Below are 27,129 nucleotides of genomic sequence, written 5' to 3'. Positions count from 1 at the left end.
CTGGAAAGGCAGTAAGACTGACAGCTCCTCCTCTAGTTGAAATGTTTGAGGCATAATCTGCTCATTGGAACGGTCCTTTATGGTTTTTGATGATGAGCTGCCTTGCAGGCTCCTGTGAACTGCTCCTGGAACATGCATGTATTGTCTAACCTAGATGACCTGTCCCTCAATCCAAAATGTTTTGATTAGTTTCTGAACAGCTCAGGTCTTGTGTCTGTAGACTAATTCAAGAGGACTAAAATTGGGTGAATCTTGGAATGACAAACACCAGAAATTCCAGTCCTTTGTCCCAATCATGAGAATGATTCCGATAAGATGTCCTGATCATTATTTTCAGGATTTGATGGTCCCTTTCACACACTCTTGGTTTTGTGAGTGACGGGCTGAAGACTAACTTGTGGTTTAACTTTAACAAATGACTCATAATTTGCTGAAAACATACAGATGTAAAATGGGAACCTTAATGTGACTGGATTTCCTTCAGTATTCCCAGTGAAACTGGGTTAACTTTTCTACCATTATCTTAGCAGAAATTCTTTTTAAAAATACTGCCTCTGCAAATTGTCTAGCCATATCTACTACATAAGAGATTAAAACAGAAAGTGACGTAGAAACTCAGCATCTATAGAGAGAGAAACACAGAGTTAATATTTTAAGTTTGAGACTAATCTTCTTCAGAAATGACATTGAGGATGTACTGGTGTCATGCTTTTGTTTTCAGTGAAGGTCCCATGTCTCCTATCATCAGCCAACTAATTGGTTCCCCTAAAACATGCATGGGAATCAAATATGCCATTCTTGTTGCATGTTGCAGGTTTCCCACAAACTGGTACAGATGGCATGTATTACAAACCTATGTACCATGTCCTTGTGAAGACCTGACCAGTAAAAATGTTGACTCACACACATTTGGGTTTTTGGATTCCTGAGCGTCTTGCTATAGGAGGTTCATGGGTTATTCTTAACGTGTCTTGATGATATTTGGGTGTCGGTACCTGGTGCTGAAAATGTGTTGCTGGAAAAGCGCAGCAGGTCAGGCAGCATCCAAGAAGCAGGGGAATCGATGTTTCGGGCATGAGCCCTTCTTCAGGAATGAGAAAAGTGTGTCCAGCAGGCTAAGATAAAAGGTAGGGAGGAGGGACTTGGGGGAAGGGCGTTGGAAATGCAATAGGTGGAAGGAGGTCAAGGTGAGGGTGATAGGCCGGAGTGGGGGCGGAGGCGGAGAGGTCAGGAAGAAGATTGCAGGTTAGGAGGGCGGTGCTGAGTTCGAGGGATTTGACTGAGACAAGGTGGGGGGGAGGGGAAATGAGGAAACTGGAGAAATCTGAGTTCATCCCTTGTGGTTGGATGGTTCCCAGGCGGAAGATGAGGCACTCTTCCTCCAGCCGTCATGTTGCTATGGTCTGGCGATGGAGGAGTCCAAGGACCTGCATGTCCTTGGTGGAGTGGAAGGGGTTGTTAAAGTGTTGAGCCACGGGGTGGTTGGGTTGGTTGGTCTGGGTGTCCCAGAGGTGTTCCCTGAAGCGTTCCGCAAGTAGGCAGCCTGTCTCCCCAATATAGAGGAGGCCACATCGGGTGCAGCGGATGCAGTAAATGATGTGTGTGGAGGTGCAGGTGAATTTGTGGCGGATATGGAAGGATCCCTTGGGGCCATGGAGGGAAGTGAGGGGGGAGGTGTGGGCGTAAGTTTTGCATTTCTTGCGGTTGCAGGGGAAGGTGCCAGGAGTGGAGGTTGGGTCGGTGGGGGGTGTGGACAGTACCTGGTGACCAGTGAATACTGTTATTCTTCATTCACAGGTCTGTGAGGAGATCTCTAGTTCCTCATCAGATCCCTTTTTTAATATCGGAGCATTATCCGTTCCTGAACTCTTTCTGTCTCGGTTCAGGTTTGAGTTGCTTGAGCTGAATTGGCTTGATGAGCCACAGCCAGAGAACACCTATTGAATGTTTCTTTCAGATTACCCAATTCCTGGAAGAAAATTTCAAATTATCTGCACATAGTGCTCCTTTTTTCTCCATCAACATAACTTGTTATTGTCTGGGTCAATATGTAAGAAGGAAAAGTTCCTGGATTCTTTTCCTGTAACTTTTATATCTCCTTGATCTCATAGAATCCCTACGGTGTGGAAACAGGCCATTTGGCCCAACCATTCCCCCCTCCGAAGAGTATCCCACCCAGACCCATTCCCCTTTTGCTCTGACTAATGCACCTAACCTACACATCCCTGAACACTACAGGCAAATTAGCACGGCCAATTCACCTGACCTGCACATCTTTAGACTGTGGGAGGAAACCAGAGCACCCGAAGGAAACCCACGCAGACACGGGGAGAATGTGCAAACTCCAGACAGACAGTCCCCCGAGGCTGGAATCGAACCTGGGTCCCTGGCGCTGTGATGCAGCAGTGCTAACCACTGAGCCTTTGTGCCTCTCTGCAACTACTAGAGAAACTATTAGCTTCATTCCTGCCAAATTATTTCCCACATGTGGGTCAACTCCATCTACAGGTTACCCATGGACAAGACGTGTAGATACCATTTGGGACACAAAGATTCACTCCACCTGCAGCTGGTGCACAGTTACAGGTAAATAATCCTCACTAATACTGTTTAGTAAAATCTTCACATTCCTGACACTCAAGGGGAAAATTCTTAAAGGAATTTGGGTGGCTCTTGTTCCCCTAAGTGCGACTGTAGGTTTACTTGCCTCACTTGAGAAGAAGGATGTTACTTGTTCTTGTCACAATTTTTGCAAACCACGTAGAGTCACAGAGATGTACAGCACGGAAACAGACCCTTCAGTCCAACTCGTTCATGCTGACCAGATATCCTAACCTAATCTCGTCCCATTTTCCACTACTTGACTCATATCCCTCCAAACTCTTCCTATTCATATACCCATCCAGATGCTTTTTAAATGCTGTAATTGTACCAGCCTCCACCACTTCCTCTGACAGTTCATTCCATACACGCACCACCCTCTGTGTGAAAAAGTTGCCCCTTAGGTCCCTTATAAATTTTTCCCCTCTCACCCTAAACTTATGCCCTCGAGTTCTGAACTCCCCCACCCCATGGAAAAGACCTTGTCTATTTATCCTATCCATGCGCCCCGCCCCCGTCATGATTTTATAACCTCTATAAGGTCACCCTCAGCCTCCGACGCTCCAGGGATAACAGCCCCAGCTTGTTCAGCCTCTCCCTATACCTCAAATCCTCCTACCCTGGCAACATCCTTGTAAATCTTTTCTGAACCCTCTCAAGTTTCACAACATCCTTTTGATAGGAGGCACACCAGAATTGCACACAATATTCCAACAGTGGCCTAACCAATGTCTGTACAGCTGCAAGATGACCTTCCAACTCCTGTACTCAATACTCTGACCAATAAAGGAAAACATACCACATACCTTCTTCATGATCCTATCTACCTGCGACTCCACTTTCAAGGAACTATGAACCTGCACTCCAAGGTCTCTTTGTTCAGCAACACTCCCCTGTACCTTACTGTTAAGTGTGTAAGGCTTGCTCTGATTTGCCTTTCCAAAATGCAGCACCCCACATTTACTTAAATTAAACTCCATCTGCCACTCCCCAGCTCATTGGCCCATCTGATCAAGATACCTATGTACTCTGAGGTAAACTTCGTCATTGTCCACTACACCTTCGATTTTGGTGTCAACTACAAACTTACTACGTTCACTTCCAAATCATTTATATAAATGACAAAAAGCAGTGGACCCGGCATTGATCCTCGCGGCACACCACTAATCACAGGCCTCCAGTCTGAAAAGCAACCCTCCACCACCACCCTCTGTCTTATACCTTCAAGCCAGTTCTGTATCCAAATGGCTAGTTCACCCTGCATTCCATGTGAGCTAACCTTGCTAACCAGTTTCCCATGAGGAACCTTGTCGAACGCCTTACTGAGGTCCATATACATCACGTCCACTTCTCTGACTTAATCAATCCTCTTTGTTACTTCCGCAAAAAACCCAATCAAGTTACTGAGATGTGGTTTCCCATGCACAAAGCCATGTTGACTATCCCTGATCAGTCCTTGCATGTCCAAATACATGTAAATCTTGTCCCTCAGGATTACCTCCAACAATCTGCCCACCACCAATGTCAGGCTCACCGGTCTATAGTTCCCTGGCTTTTCGTTAACATCTTCTTAAATAGTGGCACCACGTTAGTCAACTTCCAGTATTCCAGCACCTCACCTGCTACTTATCAATGAAACAAATATCTCAGCAAGGGACCCAGTAATCACTTCCCTAGCTTCCCACAGAGTTCTAGAGTACACCTGATCAGGTCCTGGAAATTTATCCACCTTTATGTGTTTAGGCCACCCACCACTTCCTCCTCTATAATATGGACATTTTTCAAGATGTCACCATCTATCTCCCTACATTCTATATCTTCCATTTCCTTTTCCACAGTAAATACCGATGCAAAACACTCGTTTAATCTCTTCCCCATCTCCTGCGGTTCCACGCAAAGGCCGCCTTGCTGATCTTTCCCTAGTTACCCTTTTGTCCTTAATGTATTAGTAAAATCCCTTTGGATTCTCTTTAACTCTATTTGCCAAAACTATGTCCCCTTTCTGCCCTCCTGATTTTCCTCATAAGTATACTCCTACTGCCTTTATACTCTTCTAATGATTCACTTGATCTCTGCTGTCTATACCTGACATATGTTTCCTTCTTTTTCTTAGTTAAAACTCATTTTCTCTACTCATCCAGCATTCCCTACACCTACCAGCCTTTCCTTTCACCTTAACAGTAATATACTGTCTCTGTACTCTCGTTATCTCATTTCTGAAGGCTTCCCATTTTCCAGCTGTCCCTTTACCTGCGAATATCTGCCCCCAAGCAACTTTTGAAAGTTCTTGACCAATACCGTCAAAATTGGCCTTCCTCTAATTTAGAACTTCAAGTGTTAGATCTGGTCTATCCTTTTCCATCACTATTTTAAAACTAATAGAATTATGGTCACTGACCCCAAAGTGCTCCACCACTGACACCTCAGTCACCTGCCCTGCCTTATTTCCCAAGAGTAGGTCAAGGCTTGCACCTTCTCTACTAGGTACATCCACATACTGAATCAGAAAATCGTCTTGTACACAATTAACAAATTCTTCCTCATCTAAATCTTTAACACTGCTGCAGTCCCAGTCTATGTTTGGAAAGTTAAAATCCCTTACCCTAACCACCCTATTATTCTTACAGATAACTGAAATCTCCTGACAAATTTGTTTCTCAATTTCATGCTGACTATTGGGGGGGCGGGGTTTGGAGGGGGAGGAGGGATCTATAATACAATCGCAATAAGGTGATCACCCGATCATCCTTTTCCTATTTTCAGTTCAATCCAAATAACTTCCCTGGATGTATTTCCAGGAATATCCTCCCTAATTACAACTTTAATGCTATCCCTTATCAAAAACACCAATCCCCCCTCCTCTCTTGCCTCCCTTCCTATCCTTCCTGCATTTGTATCCTTGAACATTAAGCTGCCAGTCCTTGCCCATCCCTGAGCCATGTTTCTGTAATTGCTATGATATCCCAGTCCCATATTTCTAACCATGCCCTGAGTTCATCTGCCTTCCCTGTTAGGCCTCTTGCATTGAAACAAATGCAGTTTAATTTATCAGTCCTACCTTGTTCCTGCTTTGTTCCTGTCTGCCCTGACTATTTAACTCGCTCCTTTTCCCAACTCTACCAGTCTCAGATTGATCTCTTTCCTCACTATTTCCCTGGGTCCCACTCCACCACCCCAATCCCCACACCCCCACCAGACCTCCCCCCCCCCACTCCCGGCATCCTCCCACACCCCCATCCCCCCACCTGACTAGTTAAATCTTCCCAAGCAGCTTGTGCAAATCTCCCTGCCAGTATATTCCTCCCCTTCCAATTTAGGTGTAACCTGTCCTTCTTGTACACGTCACTTCTACCCCAGAAGAGATTCCAATGATCCAGTGAACCCTTCTCCCTTGCACCAGGTCCACAGCCACACATTCATCTGCTCTATCCTCCTATTCCTTACCTCACATAATTTCTAGAAAGCCTCGTTTTTTTTTTAAAACAAGTTCCAATATCCATCATAGCCTTTCGATAACCTCTTTTAAAGAAATTAATTCAGCTATTTCCACAAAACCTTGAAATAAATTCATTTTTCTGCCATCCTTCAAAACATACGTCCCCAAAAAATATTAGAAATTAGGCATCTTCATAACAATTCTACAGAGAATGCTGGAGAAACTCAGCAGGTCTGGCAGCATCTGTGGAGAGAGAAACAGAGTGAATGTTTTGAGTCCAAAAATGGCTCTTCCTTTTGAAACATCATACTTGACATGAAACATTAACTCTGTGTCTCTCTCTTTCTCCAAAAATGCTGCCAGACCTGCTGAGTTTCTCCAGCATTTTCTGTTTTTATTTCAGATCTCCAGCATCCACAGTATTTTGCTTAAGGGTTGGCCAGGTAGTCTCGTTGGAAGATGCTGGCTGAGGAATAAGCAATGCTCAGCACATCAGGAGAATGCAGCTTTTTAATAAAAGTGGACAAAGCTGAGGGATTCTTCATATCAGTTTAAATAGATTAGATTAGATTACTTACAGTGTGGAAACAGGCCCTTCGGCCCAACAAGTCCACACCGACCCGCCAAAGCGCAACCCACCCATACCCCTACATTTACCCCTTACCTAACAATTAGCATGGCCAATTCACCTGACCCGCACATCTTTTGTGACTGTGGGAGGAAACCGGAGCACCCGGAGGAAACCCACGCAGACACGGGGAGAACGTGCAAACTCCACACAGTCAGTCGCCTGAGTCAGGAATTGAACCCGGGTCTCTGGTGCTGTGAGGCAGCAGTGCTAACCACTGTGCCACCGTGCCGCCCTAAGGAGACTAGGGAGACTAGTTAATTTGGTTTAACATGCCAGCCGACGGTAAGCACCTCCAACAGTACTGCATACCCAGGTCCTGTCCTGGTGTTTGAACTCCTGCCCTTTATGACTGAGAAGCAAAAATACAATGATGCCTTCTCCTATTCCACTGCAATCATGCACTCTTCTGATTTTAATCACGCCTTCACATTCTCACACACTGGAATCATTCAGCCAATCCAATCTTCCTTTCTACATCACCCACACTGTTCATTTCGATATTCCTATTCAGCTCCTCTCAATCACTAATATTCCTCAATTCCAGCACCCGTCCAATTCTGTCCCATTTATTGTTCTGCATGACAATTTCTGGCAGAGATTCAAAGTATTTAACTGACACGAGCTTGTCAAGAATATTTCACTTATCATCTATTAATTCGGTGCGATTGCTAGTTTGTCCACTCCACTCCATATTTTTATATCAGCTCTCAAGTCCTGATCATTTTTACGCACAGAACAAAACAAATGAACAGCCCCTTTTAATGAATACACCTCCTTTTCAGTTTGACTTTCTGCCATCTCCATCCATGTGGTAGGCAACAGGGGACACACCAAACCCCTCTGAGAATGAATTCCAGGCTCCAATCTTTGGAGGACAATGGGATGTTCTGATTATGAGCAGCCAATAAGGTTGTATCTGATGAGACAGGATGTTGAAGAATTGCCCTCCATTGACTACGCTTTAATGATACAGCGTGATCCACTAGGGGGCAGTGTTAATGTAAAACCAGCTCTGGCTGCACTAACTGCACTTTCTAACAATACTGTACATGCCCCAATCTCACAGGTAGTTTTACAAAGGGAAAGCAAGAGATTTATTTGGAATGTGATGAAGATGTACTCTCTAGTGGGAATCCTGCTCATAATAGAAAGAAGCAGACTGTGCATAGATCTCGATGTGACTCCCATGGCGGGAAATCGGTACACAGTAAAAATGGGGAGTGTTGTTTTTCACCATGTTGCCTGATTGTAGAGTCAAAGAGCTTTCATAGATAGAAAGAGGCCCTTCAGCCCATCATATCTGTACCAGTCATCAAACTTCTATCCTATTCTAATTCCATTTTGCAGCACTTGTAGCCTTGTATGCTTTGCTGTTTCAAATGCTAAACTAAATAGTTCTCAAAGGTATTGAAGATTCCTGCCTTTACTACCTTTTTAGGCTGTGAGTTCTGGATACCCATTATCTTCTGTGTGAAAAGATGCTTTTCCTCAGATCCCCTCCTGCTTCTTACTTTGAAACAGCCCCTCTAGTTATTGACCCCTCTCTACTAAGGAAGAGAAAAACCTCCTTATCTAACCTATCAATACTTCCTCATAACTTTCTACTCCTCAATCAGGTCCCCCTCAGCTTTCTGTGCTCTAAGGACAACAACCTGAGACAATCTAGTCTCCCTTCATAGCTGAATCACTCCAGGCCAGGCAATACCTTGGTGAATCTCCTCGCCATCTCCTCTAGGGCAATTACATCCTTCCTAGAGTGTGGGGACCAGAACTACACACAGTTATACAGCTCCAATCACTGATGTATTTCTGCCTGTGTCAGCATCCTGGTTATCATCCATACTCCATTAACAGTCAACATTATTACCAACATAGATAATCTGTTTCAATGATGCTGATTTAGGAATAGATACTGGCCACTGGTACTAAGGACAGCTCCCCTACTTGTCTGTGAGATACTGCAATGGGGTCCTTTACAACCAGCTGAAGTTTAACATCTGATCTAATCTGAAAACCAATGCAGTGTTCTCTGGATTGTCAGCTGTAGCTCATGTGCTCGAGTCAGACAGTGGGATTTTAACCAGGGTCTCTGCAGTTCAGAGGTGACAGTACTATTCACTGAGCCATGACTGACACAAACCATGGGGTCTCTATTCACACTGAGCTCACCTACTACAGTGACATGAAGGTAATGAAACACAGACAAAGTATTGAGACCTGACAACTAGTCAGGCCACAGCTAGAATATCACCAAAGAATCCCTAAAGTGTGGAAGCAGGCCATTTAGCTCAGTGAGTGCACACCGATCCTCCGAAGAGCATTTCACACAGACCCATCACACCACCCCCGTCCTTGCCTACACTATCCCTGTAACCCTACATTTACTCTGGCTAATCCACCTAGCCTGCACATCTTTGGACTGTAGGAGGAAACCAGAGCACCCGGGAGAAATCCACGCAGATACAGGGAGAACGTGCAAACTCCACACAGACAGTCAGTCATCGAGGGTGGAATCAAACCCAGGTCTTTGGCACTGTAAGGCATCAGTGCTACCACTGAGCCACTGAGTTACCTTGGTCACCTCACTTCTAGAAGGATGTACAAGAAAATATTGGGAGAATATAGAGGAGATTAACCAGAATTGGTGCAAAAGGGCAGTTTTAGCTAAATGATAAGTTTGCAAAAGCTAGGCTTGATTTCCTTGGATCAATGAGATTCATCAGGGATCTTGTTGAAATGTTTGAATAAGGTCAACAAAGAAAATGGCTCCCATTGGCTGATGGAGACACAGGTTTGATGTTTTGGGTAAGAAATGTGGGGGAAATGTGAGATAGATGGAGACAGAGGAAAAGTATTATCTTTAAAGGAATTTGGACAGGCATTTGAGGGAAATAAACTTGCAGGGCCAAGGGGAGTGAGCAGGGAAATGAAACAGGATTGTTCTGCAGACAGTCAGCATAGAGTAAATGGGCCAAATGACCTCATTTTGTACCACTGTGGCTCTTTGAATGTAAACACTGTTTCCTTTCCATTCCCTTTTGTGGATCAGATTAAATCTTTAAGAGAAAAACTGATTGTCTGAGTGCAGGGTTTGTGTTGTCTGAAACATGTAGGTGTCAGTTCCTAAATGTACATCTCCAAAGAGCTCCTTTGTGACAGGTATCACAGATCGATGGCCTTGTTCAGAACATCAATTACATTCCCCACGTGATACAATCAAACCAACTCACCTCAAACACAAAGACAAATGCCAGACGAATTGCCAATAGTTTCCAGTATGTCAGACTAAACTCGCCACTGGGATCCCTGAAATCTCTGTACCTGTAAATCAGCAAGCACACACACATTATGGGTTGCCAACTACTTTGGGTGAAGAGTCAACTGCATTATTTCTGTGTTCCCTTGTGCCAGGAGACACCATCCACAAGGCATCAGTCAGGAGTGTGATGGAATATGCCCCAATTGCCTGGATGAGTACAGTTCCAACAACACTCTAGAAGCTCGATACCATTCAGGACAAAGCAACCTGATTGATTAGCACCACATCCACCACCTTCAATATTCACTCCCTCCCCCATCAACACAGAGTGGGCCATCTACAAGATGCACTGCAGCAACTCACCAAGGGTTCTTAGACAACACCTTCCAAACCTGCAATTGCAAGAACAGGGGAGGAGCAACATGGCTAACTGCTGCTTCTAACTTGTATGTTCACCACCCAGCAGCCATTTCCGCCCCTCCGGTTGCCGTCGACGCAGCCACTTCCGCCCCCACTGACATCACTAACCTGCAGGAGCACAAATCCTCAGGTTTCCCCGCCCCCACGCCGTCTTTCGTCACTACGCATAACCCCGCCCATAACCCCGCCCCCACGCCATCTCCCGTCGCTTCACGTAACCCCGCCCCCACGCTTATTTCCGTCACGACGCATGACCCCGCCCCCACGTCGATCAACGTCACCACGTCTAACTCCGCCCCTACTTCGATCTCTGTCCCCGCCCCTAACCCCGCCCCCAGCTCCAGCTCCAGCTCCAGTCCCATACCAGGTCCTAGCTCCCAGCCTTGCCGGATTTTCACCATCCCTCCAGATCTCCCCCTCTCTGAGGATGAAAGATCAGTCCTCAGCAGGGGCCTCACCTTCGTTCCCCTACGCCCTCGGATTAATGAGTTCAACACGCGGCGAGATATTGAACAATTCTTCCGCCGCCTTCGCCTCCGTGCCTACTTTCACAACCAAGACTCCCGCCCACCCTCTGACGACCCCTTCTCCCGCCTCCAACACACCCCATCCACCTGGACACCCCGTGCAGGCCTCCTACCCGCCCTCGACCTCTTTATAGCCAACTGCCGCCGTGACATCAACCGACTCAACCTGTCCACCCCTCTCACCCACTCCAACCTCTCACCCTCAGAACGTGCAGCCCTCCACTCCCTCCGCTCCAATCCCAACCTCACCATCAAACCCGCAGACAAGGGAGGCGCGGTGGTAGTTTGGCGCACTGACCTGTACACCGCTGAAGCCAAACGTCAGCTCGCGGACGCCTCCTCTTATCGCCCCCTTGACCACGACCCCACCTCCCACCACCAAACCATCATCTCCCAGACCATCCAGGACCTCATCACCTCAGGGGATCTCCCATCCACCGCCTCCAACCTCATAGTCCCACAACCCCGCACCGCCCGTTTCTACCTCCTGCCCAAAATCCACAAACCTGCCTGCCCCGGCCGACCCATTGTCTCAGCCTGCTCCTGCCCCACCGAACTCATCTCCCAATACCTCGACACGGTCCTGTCCCCTTTAGTCCAAGAACTCCCCACCTACGTTCGGGACACCACCCACGCCCTCCACCTCCTCCAGGATTTTCGCTTCCCCGGTCCCCAACGCCTTATTTTCACTATGGACATCCAGTCCCTGTACACCTCCATCCCCCATCACGAAGGACTCAAAGCCCTCCGCTTCTTCCTTTCCCGCCGCACTAACCAGTACCCTTCCACTGACACCCTCCTTCGACTGACTGAACTGGTCCTCACCCTGAATAACTTCTCTTTTCAATCCTCCCACTTCCTCCAAACTAAAGGAGTTGCCATGGGCACCCGCATGGGCCCCAGCTATGCCTGCCTCTTCGTAGGATATGTGGAACAGTCCATCTTCCGCAACTACACTGGCACCACCCCCCACCTTTTCCTCCGCTACATCGATGACTGTATCGGCGCTGCCTCGTGCTCCCACGAGGAGGTTGAACAGTTCATCAACTTTACTAACACCTTCCATCCCGACCTGAAATTCACCTGGACTGTCTCAGACTCCTCCCTCCCCTTCCTAGACCTTTCCATTTCTATCTCGGGCGACCGACTCAACACAGACATCTATTATAAACCGACTGACTCCCACAGCTACCTGGACTACACCTCCTCCCACCCTGCCCCCTGTAAAAACACCATCCCACATTCCCAATTCCTTCGTCTCCGCCGCATCTGCTCCCAGGAGGACCAATTCCAACACCGCACAACCCAGATGGCCTCCTTCTTCAAGGACCGCAGATTCCCCCCAGACGTGATCGACGATGCCCTCCACCGCATCTCCTCCACTTCCCGCTCCTCCGCCCTTGAGCCCCGCTCCTCCAACCGCCACCAAGACAGAACCCCACTGGTTCTCACCTACCACCCCACCAACCTGCGCATACAACGTATTATCCGCCGCCATTTCCGCCACCTCCAAACGGACCCCACCACCAAGGATATATTTCCCTCCCCTCCCCTATCAGCGTTCCGCAAGGACCACTCCCTTCGTGACTCCCTTGTCAGATCCACACCCCCCACCAACCCAACCTCCACCCCCGGCACCTTCCCCTCCAACCGCAGGAAATGTAAAACTTGCGCCCACACCTCCACACTCACTTCCCTCCAAGGCCCCAAGGGATCCTTCCATATCCGCCACAAGTTCACCTGTACCTCCACACACATCATCTATTGCATCCGCTGCACCCGATGTGGCCTCCTCTATATTGGTGAGACAGGCCGCTTACTTGCGGAACGCTTCAGAGAACACCTCTGGGCCGCCCGAACCAACCAACCCAATCACCCCGTGGCTCAACACTTTAACTCCCCCTCCCACTCCACCGAGGACATGCAGGTCCTTGGACTCCTCCACCGGCAGAACACAACTACACGACGGCTGGAGGAGGAGCGCCTCATCTTCCGCCTGGGAACCCTCCAACCACAAGGTATGAATTCAGATTTCTCCAGCTTCCTCATTTCCCCTCCCCCCACCTTGTCTCAGTCGGTTCCCTCAACTCAGCACCGCCCTCCTAACCTGCAATCCTCTTCCTGACCTCTCCGCCCCCACCCCACTCCGGCCTATCACCCTCACCTTGACCTCCTTCCACCTATCCCACCTCCATCGCCCCTCCCCCTAGTCCCTCCTCCCTACCTTTTATCTCAGCCGGCTTGGCTCTCTCTCTCTTATTCCTGATGAAGGGCTTATGCTCGAAACGTCGAATTCTCTATTCCTGAGATGCTGCCTAACCTGCTGTGCTTTGACCAGCAACACATTTGCAGCTGTGATCTCCAGCATCTGCAGACCTCATTTTTTACTAGCAGCAGGTTGTCAGGGTAGGTATGCGCGTGCGTGTGAGAGAGAGTGCTTCAAATTGGAGCCTCCCTCTCTCAAACTTTCCAAAATGGGAAATAAACTAGGATGTTTGCAGGTGGGGGGGGGGGCAATTGTGGAGGGGCTGGGGGTGGGGTTTGTCCCCTTTGCAGAAGCACTTCACAGAACTCAGGTGGCCAGGGTGGGGGGCTCGGCGGGAGCTGGGGGTGTTGTGGTGGGAGGAGCAAAAAAGGCCTTAAAGCTGCCTCATCAGGTCTGCCCCATGGGGGCCAAGTCCAGCATCTAAACTGTCCTCCGTCCCCTCTAGGAATTACCTGTTGGCTCCCTTCAAATTGGTCTCAAGTGGTCCTTATGGTCATGTCGGTGTCTACACCGCCACAAGTCCAAATCCCACATCTGGGAAAATAGTCCAGGGCGGGAGCCAGGGAGTCAGAATGCCGGTCGCCCATTTCCCACAATGACTCATATTCTGATGCTGTGGAAATACTTTGGGGTGTAGGAGTGGGTAGACAGAGTTTGAAAGTGGGAAACTGACCAACCGGAACTGGGTTCCAAACCCAGGGAGCTGGATTTGGAAAGTAAAGAGGATAACATGGCTATGGGCTTCACTATCATACAATTATTCGACTTGGATTATTGCCCGGTAATCCTGGCATCTGCACCGAGGTGAGGAATCGGGGGACGGGTGGGCAGGGTGTGATCCAGGACTCCGTCTGAGGAACGTCTCCAATTGGGCTCATCTCCACTAATTCTGCAGCCTTCCCATTCCCACCGATGGTCCTGATACCACTGATAGCCTGGGTCTCCTGTGCAGCAGGTTCTTAATTGGTAAGGACATCAAAGGTCATGAGGAGAAGGTGGGAGAATGGGATTGAGAAACCTATCAGCACCATGATCGAATAGCAGAGAAGACTCGATGGGCCAAATGGCCTAATTGTGCTCCTCTACATTATAGTCTTAACAGGAACTGCACTATGACCGTTACCTGAGCAAGGTAGACGCTGTAAAGGTTAGCCATCTCACACTGGAAGTGATGGAAGATGCCATGCAAGATGGAAATGATGGCCCAATGGTTTTAGCTGGTCATTTGGATAATCACCAATCGGTTGTTCCAAGCTTCCTGCCGGGTCTGAGGCTGGAGAGCTGGAGGTCACCATCAGGCCCCGTTTCAGAACTGAGAAATGGGCTTACGTCAAGAAACCCCACCCGCCCAACTTTCTTTGAGTCAAAATTCAGTTCTGGAGTCTGTTGCTGAGGAAAGGAGGGACAAATATACTTGATGAGCTTTCCTCCCATAGCCCACGCACACCTTCCTGGACCTTGAACACCAACCGTCATTTCATGTCCTCTCACAACTCAGACACCCTCCCCCTATAATGGAGCCTTTCAATCTCCCAAAGACAGCCTATGAGGAGCAGCCCTCACCATTCAATGAAATCATGGCCAATCTGAAAATCCGCAACTCTACTTTCTTCACAGCCTTCCTGATCCCCTTACTGATTAGACATCTGTCTTTCTCAGCCTTGAATATTCCCAAAGGATTCAGAAAAGCCCAGTTTCTCCTGTTGCATTGTTGCCTCTGAGGTAAAGCCCAGTCTACTCTCTGCCCCAGCAGTACAGTGATTACTTACTCCAGTGGAGTACTAGAAACAGCTCAGAGCCAGCTTGAATTTGATATTCCTGTGTTATAGTCTCTCTTCAGGTGCCTCACTCTTTCCTTGTCTTACCTGCATGTGATATTGCTCTGCTGGTTGAAGGATGTGCTGGTTGAATGTGCCAAGGTGAAGTCGGTGTATCCAGTCAGATTATTCTGGTGCACATACTGGTAATATTGACGAGGCAGGAAGTCTGAGGTGAACGCAATCAGAAATGCCTGTGGGAGGGGAGTATGTTGCATGTAACTATGGCACTCACCACTAGGTCAGTTTGATTTTGTTATTGAGTAGCTGGTTACACATTTTAGAACCCCACCCCCACCACCCCCCCACCTCCACCTCACTCCCCACCCCCCCCTCATCCCAGTCAGATGGCCCAGGGAGACAAGTAGCAAAATATTATGTCATGTCGGCAGAAACTTGTCAAAGAGCCGGGATTTCAGGAATGTCTTAAAGGGGAGGGATGAAATTGTGGGAGCTGATGGCTTAGCTGACAATAGTCCACGAATGACAACCAGAGACATGTGATCCAGGGACACGTGATCTAGGGGCACATCACCTGGGGACATGAGATCCAGGGACACACCATCTGGGGGCACATAATCCAGAGACATGTGACCTGGGGACACACAATACCAGCGGACACATGAATCTGGGGACACTTGATCTAGGGACAAGTGATCTGGGTACATGAAATTCCGAGACGTGATCCGGGAACATGCGATCTGGGAGTACGCGATTCAGGGACATACAATCATGGGAACAGGTGATCTTTAGGGACACATAAAATACAGATTTGGAGGAATGCAGAGATCTTGAGGCAGGGATTATGTGGTGGTTAATGTTTCTTCCAGGCTGGTGGGCTGTGCACAGATTGCTCCTTTAAACCCTCACACGTGCAGTTTCCTGCAGAGACCAAAGACACTGGCTTCAATTGTCTCAAAATTGAACTGAAGGAAATTTCAATTCAGCCAGTGCTGGAAGCTGGACAAGCAGAAGTGGTGGGAGCATTAGAAGAGGTGCTGATGAAGTAGAGTTGACTGTTGACTGTGCAATGTTGGGGTCAGGGGCAGGTGCAGCAAATAGATGAGAAATAACCAGGGACTAAGGATGGATCACCAAGGGACACCAGAGCTAACAGTGCAGGAGTGGGCAACAGAAGTCATTGCATTTAACTCTCTGGCTGGGGGAATGAGACTGGAACTTGGCAAGGAAGGTTCACCAGCTGGTGGAGAGAAATCGGAGGATACAGAGGGATAGTTGCTAAGAGTCACTCTCCACAAGGATGTTCTTTGGGATTTGATTTATTAATGCTGGTTAGGGAGGAGCAAATCTGGGACTGTGAGAAAGTGGGTTAGGAAGGTGCCAACTTGCTGTAACAGGGGACAGGCAGGTTGAAGAAAACAGAAGGTTGCAAACATAAATGCCAAAAGTATTTTATTTTAAGAAGACTTGTGACAAAATTAAAAGGGAGCATCTGAGGAGACTGAAGGGAGACATTTACTTTTTGGAGTCTTGCTGGAAAGGGAGATACATTGCAGTGGTTTTTCATCCTGCACTCATCAGGATAAGTGCAAGGAAACCACACTTCACCACCATTTTCTATTGGAGGGAAAAGAGCTGATAGTTTAACAAGTCGACTCTGATTTGCCAAGGCGCTGCCAAAGGGGTCTCTAAGCCCATGAGCCCTTATATGAAGCCCTTTTTAGCTTTACAATCTGTTCTGATATAATACAATAGTTGCGTTCTCCTCGCGATCCTGCATTATAAGAAAATTGCACAATAGCAGCACCGCTTAAACCAATGGGACTGGATTCACGTTATAAACAATACAGGTCAGGAAAATTCGCATTCTACAAACAACGGTCTAAATTCTTCAATCGTGTTATAGCCAATTTGCATTGAAGAAATGTGCATTATAGCAAAACCGACTGTATTTCTTATTTTCTTAACCTATAATTATACTATGTATATGTGGCATAACCTTTTTCTTTATTTTCTCTATGTTTGTACCTAAGATTTGTACCTAGATACTTTGTACCTAAGATGGCATCGTATAATTATACACTTTTCACTGTACTCTTGTTCTTTTGTAACTTAGGTACATGTGACAATAAACGTAATTCTGTTTCTGAGTGATTAAAAAATGCACTTTTCTTTTTGAGTGTAGAGCACAGGTCCTTACCTGTGAAAGTACACACCTTTGTTTTGAATGAAGTAAGGACTGTGAGAGCAAGTTAACGATGGCAAATGTCCTTCCCTAAATGATATTGGTGAACCAGGTGGATGTTAAGCTTCACTGTCAGTATTACTGAGACTAGTTTTTAATTCTAGATTTATCAATAAAAGATATTCCACAATTGAAAGCCAGTCTAAGTGTGACCATTCCTAATGAAGGGCTCATGCCTGAAATGTTGACTCTCCTGCTCCCCGGATGCTGCCTGACCTGCTGTGCTTTTCCAGCGCCACCCTTTTCAATTCTGATCTCCAGCATCTGCAGTCCTCACTTTCTCCAAGTATGGTCATTGTCAATTATCATGAAAAAAGGAGATAGATGCCGGGATACTCACGTTACTTAATATAGCGAACATGGTGATGGTTTCCAGAATGTTGAACCAGATCCCGATCTCCTGAGCTCTCTCCACAATTGGCCGCCTGTACTCACACACAAACTTGTTGGCATCCAAGCGGATTTCTACCCAATTATTGAGAAGGGCAAATAAAGGAGCCAATGGGCATGCAGCGACAAAGATGGTGATGAATCCGAACTGCAGGACTGAACATTGAGAGACGGTGACCATCATTGTTAGAAGGTGCCTTGGAAATTAAAGAACCAAATTGCATTTGCAAAGCACCTTTCACTTCCTCTGGATCCTCTAAATTGCCTCACAAGTTGTCTGCATTGTTTGCCTACAGGACAATGGTAATGGGGGAGAAGACAGCACCCATTTTGTTGCACTATCAACAAATAAAGTGAATGGCTAGTCAATTTGTTTTTATTTGTGTAGCTTTAGGACCATGAGAGATCTAGCCAATTGGATACTCTGACAATCTCAAATGCATCTACGGCCGTCATCAAGAAATCAGAATAATGTGTTGCCTCCTTGGTGCCAGGATCAAGGATATCTCAGAGAGAGTGCAGAACGTTTTCAAAAGGGAGAGGGATCAGAAGGAGGTCGTTGTACACATTGGAACTAATAACAAAGGAAGGGAAAAGGATGAGATTCTGAAGAGACAATATAGAAAGTTGGGCAGTCATTTTAAAATGAGGTTCTTGAGGATAGTAATATCTGGATTACTACCAGCTAGTGAGGGTAGGAATAGGAGGATAGAGCAGATGAATGTGTGGCTGAGGAGCTGGTGGAGGGGAAAAGGCTTTGCATTTTTGGATCATTAGAATCTCTTCTGGGGTAGAAGTGACCTGTACAAGAAGAATGGATTGCACCAAAATTAATATACTGGCAGGGAGATTTCCAAGAGCTTCTCAGCAGGATTTAAACTAGTAAGGTGGGTGGGTGGAACCCAGGGAGATAGTGAGGAAAGAGATCAATCTGAGACTGGCACAGTTGGGAAAAGAAGTGAGTCAAACAGTCATGGCAGGCAGGAACAAAGCAGAGAACAAGGTAGGATTGACAAATAAATCTGCATTTATTTCAATGCAAGAGGCCTAACAGGGAAGACAGGTGAACTCAGGGCGTGGTTAGGAACATGGGACTGGGATATCATAGCAATTACAGAAACATGGCTCAGGGATGGGCAGGACTGGCAACTTAATGTTCCAAGATACAAATACTACAGGAAGGACAGAAAGGGAGGCAAGAGAGGAGGGGGGAGTGGTATTTTTGATAAGGGATAGCATAAAGGCTGTAATTCAGGAGGATATTCCTGGAAATACACCCAAGGAGGTTATTTGGGTGGAACTGAGAAATAAGAAAGGGAAGATCACCTTATTGGGATTGTATGATAGACTCCCTAATAGTCAGTGGAAAATTGAGAAACCCCAAGTTTGTGAGGACATCTTAGTTATTTGTAAGAATAATAGGCTGGTTATGGTAGGGAATTTTAACTTTCCAAACATAGACTGGGACTGCCATATTGCGAAGGGTTTAGATGGAGAAGAATTTGTTAAGTGTATAGAAGACGATTTTCTGATTCAGTATGTGGATGTACCTACTAGAGAAGATGCAAAACTTGACCTAGTCTTAGGAAATAAGGCAGGGCAGGTGACTGAGGTGTCAATAGGGGAGCCTTTAGGGGCCAGCGACCTTAATTCTATTAGTTTTAAAATAGTGGTGGAAAAGGATAGACCGGATATAAAAGTTGAAGTTCAAAATTGGGGGAAGGACAATTTTGATGGTGTTCAGCAAGAACTGTCAAAAGTTGATTGGAGGCAGATGTTTGCAGGTAAAGGTGGATAAATCCCCAGGACCTGATCAGGTGTACACTAGAACTTTGTGGGAATCTAGGGAAGTGATTGCTGGGCCTCTTGCTGAGATATTTGTATCATCGATAGTCACAGGTGAGGTGCCGTAAGACTGGAGGTTGGCTAATGTGGTGCCACTGTTTAAGAAAGGTGGTAAGGAAAGCCAGGGAACTATAGACCAGTGAACCTGACATTGGTGGTGGGCAAATTGTTGGAGGGAATCCTGAGGTTCAGGATTTACAAATATTTGGAAAGGCAAGGACTGATTAGGATAGTCAACATAGCTTTGTGCATGGGAAATCATGTCTCACTAACTTATTGAGTTTTTTGAAGAAGTAACAAAGATAAGGGCAGAGCTGTGAACGTGATCTACATGGACCTCAGTAAGGTGCTCAACAAGGTTCCTCATGGTAGACTGGTTAGCAAGGTTAGCTGACATGGAATACAGGGAGAACTAGCCATTTGGATACAGAACTGGCTTGAAGATAGAAGACAGAGGGTGGTGGTGGAGGGTTACCTTTCAGACTGGAGGCCTGTGACCAGAGGAGTGCCACAAGGATCGGTGCTGGGTCCTCTACTTTTTGTCATTTACATAAATGATTTGGATGTGAATATAGGAGGTATAGTTAATAAGTTTGCAGATGACACCAAAATTGAGGTGTAGTGAACAGCGAAGAATTTTACTTCAGAGTACAAAGGGAGCTTGATCAGATGGGTCGATGGGCTGAAGAGTGGCAGATGAAGTTTAATTTAGATAAACGTGAGATGCTGCATTTTGAAAAAGCAAATCAGAGCAGGACTCACACTTAATGGTAAGATCTTTAAAAGGGACCTAAGGGGCAACGTTTTCACGCAGAAGTTGATGCGTGTATGGAGTGTTGCTGAACAAAGAGACCTTGGAGTGCAAGTTCATAGCTCCCTGAAAGTGGAGTTGCAGGTAGATAGGATAGTGAAGAAGGCATTTGGTATGCTTTCCTTTATTGGACAGAGCATTGAGTATAGGAATTGAGAGATCATGTTGTGGCCATACAGGACATTGGTTTGGCCACTTTTGGAATATTGTACGCAATTCTAGTCTCCTTCCTATTGGAAGGATATTGTGAAACTTGAAAGGGTTCAGAAAAGATTTACAAGGATTTTGCCAGGGTAGAAGGATTTGAGCTATCGGGGGAGGCTGAATAGGCTGGGGCTGTTTTCCCTGGAGCGTCAGAGGCTGAGGGGTGACCTTATAGAATTTATAAAATCTTAGGTGCATGGAAAGGGTAACGGTCTTTTCCCAGGGGTGGGGGAATCCAGAACTAGAGGGCATAGGTTTAGGGTGAGAGGGAAAGAATTTAAAAGGGACCTAAAGGGCAACTTTTTCACGTAGAGGGTGGTACGTGTAAGGAATGCCCTGCCAGAGGAAGTGATGGAGGCTGGTACAATTACAGCATTTGGAAAGCATCTGGATGGGTATATGAATAGGAAGGGTTTGGAGGGATATGGGCCAAGTGCTGGCAAATTGGATTAGATTAGGTTAGAATATCTGGTCGGCATGGACGAGTTGGACCATAGTGTCTGCTTCTATGCTGTACATCTCTATGATTCTAAATAAAGTTATGATCTATCAAGCCAGATGCCTGTCTGCGATCTGACTTGTCCAGTAATAATGTCAGCTGGGATCTGACTGTGAAGATGTTTCTCCTAATGTCTCTAATGCTGATTACTTTAAATCTGTGCCCTCTATTAATCATTTTATGAGGGGAAACAGTTTCACTGTCCCGACCCTTCCTAACTTTGAAAATAACTATCCCACCTCTGAGGAAAACAGTCCCAAATTCCCCAAGTGACTCGAGTAACTGAAGTTCCTCAGCTCTTATAACAATCTCTGTGAACTTTCACTCTCTCTACTGTCTGCACATTCTTCCTGAGGTGTAGTGCCCAGAACTAGACATAACATTCTAGTTGATACTTGAGCAGTGCTTCATATACGCTTAACACACATTTTTGGTTTTGTATTTTCTGCTCACATTAATAAAGTGCAATATATTATTGTATATGTAATTATCCATATCTCAACCTGTCACCCTTAATAATTTATACACATTTACACACAACTGCCCTGTTCCTGCACCTATTTTAGAGTTGTATCCTTTATGTCATATTGTCTTCCATGTTCTTCCTACCAGAATAAATCATTTCTCATATCCATGAACTCTTCCTTCACTTCAGGATAAACCATGCTCTGATTTCCATCACAGTCTGTTAGTGTTTTAGGGAGCAACTTACCCATCTCAAGATACTCATCAAAGAGCCCTTCATAGATCAATTGTTCATAATCCCTCTCCCATGGATTTTGGACTGGAATGGGCTTCTCTTTGGCCGTGCCCTTCAGTTTCCGTTTCTGCCACCAATATTTCAACTTCCTGTTCAATGAGAAACACAACAGAATCCAAAGTTAAGCATCCAAATGAATGCTAACTCAAAGTCAGATCTGAGGAATTACTTCTGGCATGATGAAATGTTAGCTGCTTTATTTACAGCTTCCTAACATTGCAAGTTTTCATTAGGATGACAATGCACTTTGGCAAAGATGTTTCTAAGGTGAACACGCATCGACAGTGTAGCTTGGGTGCATGATCAATGGTCATTGATTCATTGAGGGTTCATGGTCACCAGCGAGACACTAAGTTTTGAAGCTTAAGTGTTTGGTACATTGGAAGGAACAACTTAAGCGGTTGCTCAGGGCGAATTTCATTCTTCAATTTAAAGCATTGCTTTTGGAATGTGGTCAACCCCTGCACAGAATAAAATGGGAGTGTTGCAACAAACTTGTCCTACAACCATCCTTTCTCTTCACTACTCTGGTTCACAGATAAGAAGATAAAAAAAATTGGCCAAGCAGTGGGACCGTTCAGCCCGTGGAGTCCAACCCGTCATTTGACTGGATCGTAGCTGATCTTCGAGTTCATCATCATGTTCTCTGAACTCTCCCTATACCTTTTAAATCTTATGCTTTTAAAATGTAGAAATGATGCATCAGGGAGAGGGGGGTAAGGTTTCTTAGGCCATTCAGCCCATCGAGTCTGCTCAGCCATTCAATCATAGCTGATAAGGTTCTCAACCCCATTCACCTTCTTTCTCCCCAATCTAAAACATATCAATCTCGGTCTTAAATACACTCAATGATCTGACCTCCACAGCCTTCTGTGGCAACAAATTCCATAGACTCTCTAGCTGAAGATGTTTCTCCTTACATGGATTTAAATGTCACACATGATCTAATATGAGCTGTTGAGGGGCTGAATCACCTACACCTGATCCTATCTCACTGTATCTACAACTTTAACTCCTGACCATTTGTACAAATAAATGTAAACATTCACGGGCCATCAAGATTCCTTCACTATTTTGAGTTGAATAGGTATTATTTAAAAATTCACATCAAATTGGATACTCACGGGATGATGAATTCCTGTGTATTGTTGATGATTTGCTTCCCAACCATGATGACTAACAGTTCCTGAGCTAATTCAATCAGGCATCCACCAGCGCCACACTGCAAACATAAAACAGTGACTCATAATCTGTCGTAGATTAACCATCTTGTTCAAGCAGGTCGTGGAACACATCTGGGGCTGATGGGACTTGAATCTGGTCCAGAGATGGAGACACTACCACTGCATCTCAAAAGCCCCAATAACCTGTATGCTTGACAGCCTATTGGGAAACCAGCAATGGCCCACAAGCAATACAGGGGACTCGCAGTGAAAATCCATAATGGGCTACCATTAAAGAGAGATAGCTACCTTTAATCACAGAGAGAGCCAACATGCTATTGTTAGAGGTACATGTCTTCCTAATCCAGTTATGTTTGCTGAGGAGGTCACCAGTAACAGAGTTCTGAATGGACTTCCAGAAAGCATCTCATAAAGTTCCAAATGAAAGATACATAAAAATATGATCTTTTAAAAAATATATTCATCCTTGGGATCTGAGTAGCGCTGACCAGGCCAACATTTATTGCCTGTCCCGAGTTGCCCTCAAGAGGGTAGTGGCAAGCTGCCTTCTTGAACCGCAACAGTCTATGGGGAATAGGGACACCCACAATGCTGTAAGGGACGGAGTTCTAGGATTTTCACCCAGCAACACTAAGGGAACTAATTCCAAGTCAGGGTGGTGAGTGGTTGGGAGGAGAACTTGAAGGTGGTGGTATTCCCATGTGTCTGCTGCCCCTGTCCTTCTGGATGGTTGAGGTCACTGTTTTGGAGGATAAATGCTGTATGTAAGTTGAGAATCTACTTTTTAAAAAATTATTCTTTCACAGGAAGTTGGCATCGCTGGCTAGCCCAGAACATGTTGCCTATTAAGATGTAAATGCTTTGGAGGTAGTTCAGAGAAGGTTTACCAACCAAATGCCTGGAATGAGAGGGTTGTCTTATGGCAAAAGGTTGGGTAGGCTAGACACTGGAGTGTAGAAGTGTGACTCAGCTGAAACATATAAGATTCTGAGGAGCCCTGGGTTACCTCCATTTAAACAGAGGAAATGCAAAAAAAATTCTCTCACATGATCACGAGTCTTTGGAACTCTTCCTGGGAGCAGCCTTTAATATTGTTAAGGGAAGGGTGGGCAGATTGAAAGATTATCCAAGCAGGCGCGTAAGAATTCAGGAAGCCTGAGTTAGTTTACTGCGCAGCAACAATATGGAGTTGCTATTGCGGTGTACATAGGCTGGTCCTAGCCTGGGACAGACAGTTCTGTACACCCATTCCTAGGTCTGCTTTGTTTTTTTAATCATCCTGTTCTGAGATGTTATGAGACTCCTGTCTCAGAGGTAGGGACACTACCACTGCACCACAAGAACTCTTGGGCCTGCTTTTTGTTTTCTGTATATACCCAAAAGTGCTATCACACACAACTAAGTGACTTTTGCACCAGCAAAATCACCATGTGGGTTTGCTTTTTAAAAAATTAACCTGCTCAGCGATGTTATTAAAGCCTCAGGAGTAAGTGGGACTTGAACCTGGGTCTCCTGGTCTAAGCATTATAAGAGCTCCCTTTGAGTCTGCTTTAGTTTCTCCTTCTCTTTTTCCTCTGTACTCTGAATTGTCATCACACACAACTGAGTAACTTTCCCACCAGCAAAACCATCATGATATTTTCTTTTTCCTTTTTAAACACTAACCAACACCAATAAAACACCCAGATAGCCAAATAAATGCTTATTCACAATGCCCATTATGGGCAACGCAAACCATCAAAAGTGAAGGAAAAGAGGGAAGGGTCTGAATCAAAACGGAGTTGGAGGGGATGTCTGATTTATTTCATTTTCTAGTCTCAGAGATGTTATGAAACGCCTCTGGAATGGGTGGGACTTGAATCCAGGCCTCCACAACCCAGAGGTAGCAACACAACCTCTGTGTCTCAAGGGCTGTCAAGGTTTGCTGTTTAAAAAAGAAATTCCAGGGTCTGCTATACCTTCGAGTCAACCTGTTGAGATATTTTATTATACATCACTGGAGGAGATGGGACTTGAACCTGTGCTTCTTGCTTCAGGAGAGGAGACACTATCACTGCACCACAAGAGTGCCTTCAGGATAGAGGTATTTTTTAAAAATGTATTTTTCTAATCATCCTGTTCAGAGATGCTATTACATACCTCTGGAGCAGATGGGATTTGAAGCCAGGTCTTTCGGTTCAGGGGTAGGGACACTAACACTGCGCCACAGAAGGCCCCTTTTAGGCTATCAAAGACTATCGGTCTGATGCAGGAGGCATGATGGGACCATGTCGAGTGGTTTCTACCTGTGCTATTATGTGGGGCACAAGGACAGGTTTGGTCACAAGTTACTGGTATTTGAGTTCACGCCAGGCGAAAACTAAGATATGGCAACAACAGCAATTACAAAAATGATATCATGATTCAGAAGGAGGCATGTGTGCACAGAAGTGTCATGGAATAACTAAAGCAAATCACAGACGACAGGGAAATCACAAGGAAGATGATGCTTTGTGCCACCTCCCCCCAACCCCCACATGGCCATGTGTGACAACAAGATCTAGAAATTGGAGTAGAAGCTGAACACTTTCATTCACAACATCTAAGACTGTGACTCTAATTGATGTTAATCCAAGGATTGAGAGGATCTGCAAGTTTTCTACTAGTTGGTCCACCAGGATTTGAAATGTCTAGTTGCCATGTGTTACAGCAGCTAACTTTATCTTATGGGTGGGGGGGAGGATTTGGTTCTTTTTATGCGAATGTATAAACAACTTCATCTTGTTTACAAAACTTCCTTTCTATATTAAAATAAATGATGTCAACAAAAAGAATAGAAATGATGTCAAAAAAAAAGAAAAGACATGGGTCTCTGGATTTACAGTCCAGAGATAATACCACTAGGCTTTTGCCTCCCCGGGAAGATTTTTATTTAACCTAATTTTCTAATAAACCTGTTTAGCGATGTTATTACACACATTTAGCGCAGGTGGGACTTGAACTGGTCCTCCTGGTTCAGGGCAGAGATACCACCGCTGCACCACAGAGGACTCTCACCGATATAAAGGTGATGAGTTCCAGCTGGGCAGGCCATTGTCTGTTACCATGGGAACTCATGCTCAACAAACTCCATGGTGAGATTAATTTGTGAGTACCAAATGGCTTTATAAGGGGTTATCACAAGATTGGAATGTGGATTTGAGGTGTCAAACAAATCAGCCAAGATCTTATTGAATATTTGATCAATTCGATCTGAGAGGATTCGTAACCAACAGCATTTATTGCAGATATAATCCATAGTAACTCGTAGACTCTCCTTAAACTCCCACAAAGAGGATTGATGAGGGCAGAGCAGTAGATGTGATCTATATGGACTTCAGTAAGGTATTCGACAAGGTTCCCCATGGGAGACTGGTTAGCAAGGTTGATCTCACGGAATACAGGGAGAACTAGCCATTTGAATACAGAACTGGCTCAAAGATAGAAGACAGAGGGTGGTGGTGGAGGGTTGTTTTTCAGACTGGAGACCTGTGACCAGTGGAATGTCACAAAGATTGGTGCTGGGTCCTCTACTTTTAGTCATTTATATAAATTATTTGGATACAAGCATAAGAGGTATAGTTAGTAAGTTTGCAGATGATACCAAAATTGGAGGTGTAGAGGACAATGAAAAAGGATACCTCAGATTACAATGGGATATTGATCAGATTTGCCATTGGGCTGAGAAGTGGCAGATGGAGTTTAATTCAGATAAATGCGAGGTGCTGCATTTTGGGAAAGCAAATCTTAGCAGGACTTCTACACTTAATGGTAAGATCCTATGGAATTGCGTGCAATTCTGGTCTCCTTCCTATCAGAAAGATGTTGTGAAACTTGAAAGGGTTCAGAAAAGAATTACAAGGATGATGCCAGGGTTGGAGGATTTGACCTATAGGGAGAGGCTGAACAGACTGGGGCTATTTTCATTGGAGCGTCGGAGGCTGAGGGGTGACCTTATAGAGGTTTACAAAATTATGAGGGGCATGGATAAATAGACAAAGTCTTTTCCCTGGGGTCGGGGAGTCCAGAGCTAGAGGGCATAGGTTTAGGGTGAGAGGGGAAAGATATAAAAGAGGTCTAAGGGGCAACTTTTTCATGCAGTGGATGGTATGGGTATGGAATAAGCTGCCAGAGGAAGTGGTGGAGGCTGGTACAATTGCAACATTTAAGAGGCATTTGGATGGGTATATGAATAGGAAGGGTTTGGAGGGATACGGGCCAGGTGCTGGCAGATGGGACTAGATTGGGTTTGGAT

General features: G+C 45.6%; 1 protein-coding gene across 4 annotated transcripts in view; it reads right to left on the bottom strand.

Annotated features, from left to right (window-relative positions):
* LOC132821968 (anoctamin-7-like) overlaps positions 1–27,129 on the bottom strand; it is a 107,382-nt gene that overhangs the window by 12,169 nt on the left and 68,084 nt on the right. For all 4 annotated transcript variants that reach the window (XM_060835005.1, XM_060835006.1, XM_060835007.1 and 1 more), the window contains 5 exons: positions 22,797–22,894; positions 21,625–21,761; positions 17,504–17,709; positions 15,006–15,151; positions 9,899–9,989 (listed from right to left, as the gene is read on the bottom strand). In XM_060835005.1, coding sequence (XP_060690988.1) covers positions 9,899–9,989; positions 15,006–15,151; positions 17,504–17,709; positions 21,625–21,761; positions 22,797–22,894 — 678 coding nt within the window. The remainder of the gene's footprint in view (positions 1–9,898; positions 9,990–15,005; positions 15,152–17,503; positions 17,710–21,624; positions 21,762–22,796; positions 22,895–27,129) is intronic.

This window comes from Hemiscyllium ocellatum, chromosome 13 (assembly GCF_020745735.1).
Source record: "Hemiscyllium ocellatum isolate sHemOce1 chromosome 13, sHemOce1.pat.X.cur, whole genome shotgun sequence".
NCBI classification, from domain to species: domain Eukaryota; kingdom Metazoa; phylum Chordata; class Chondrichthyes; order Orectolobiformes; family Hemiscylliidae; genus Hemiscyllium; species Hemiscyllium ocellatum.
Note: the sequence above shows the minus strand (reverse complement) of the source record. Positions and strands in the feature narration are given on the sequence as shown.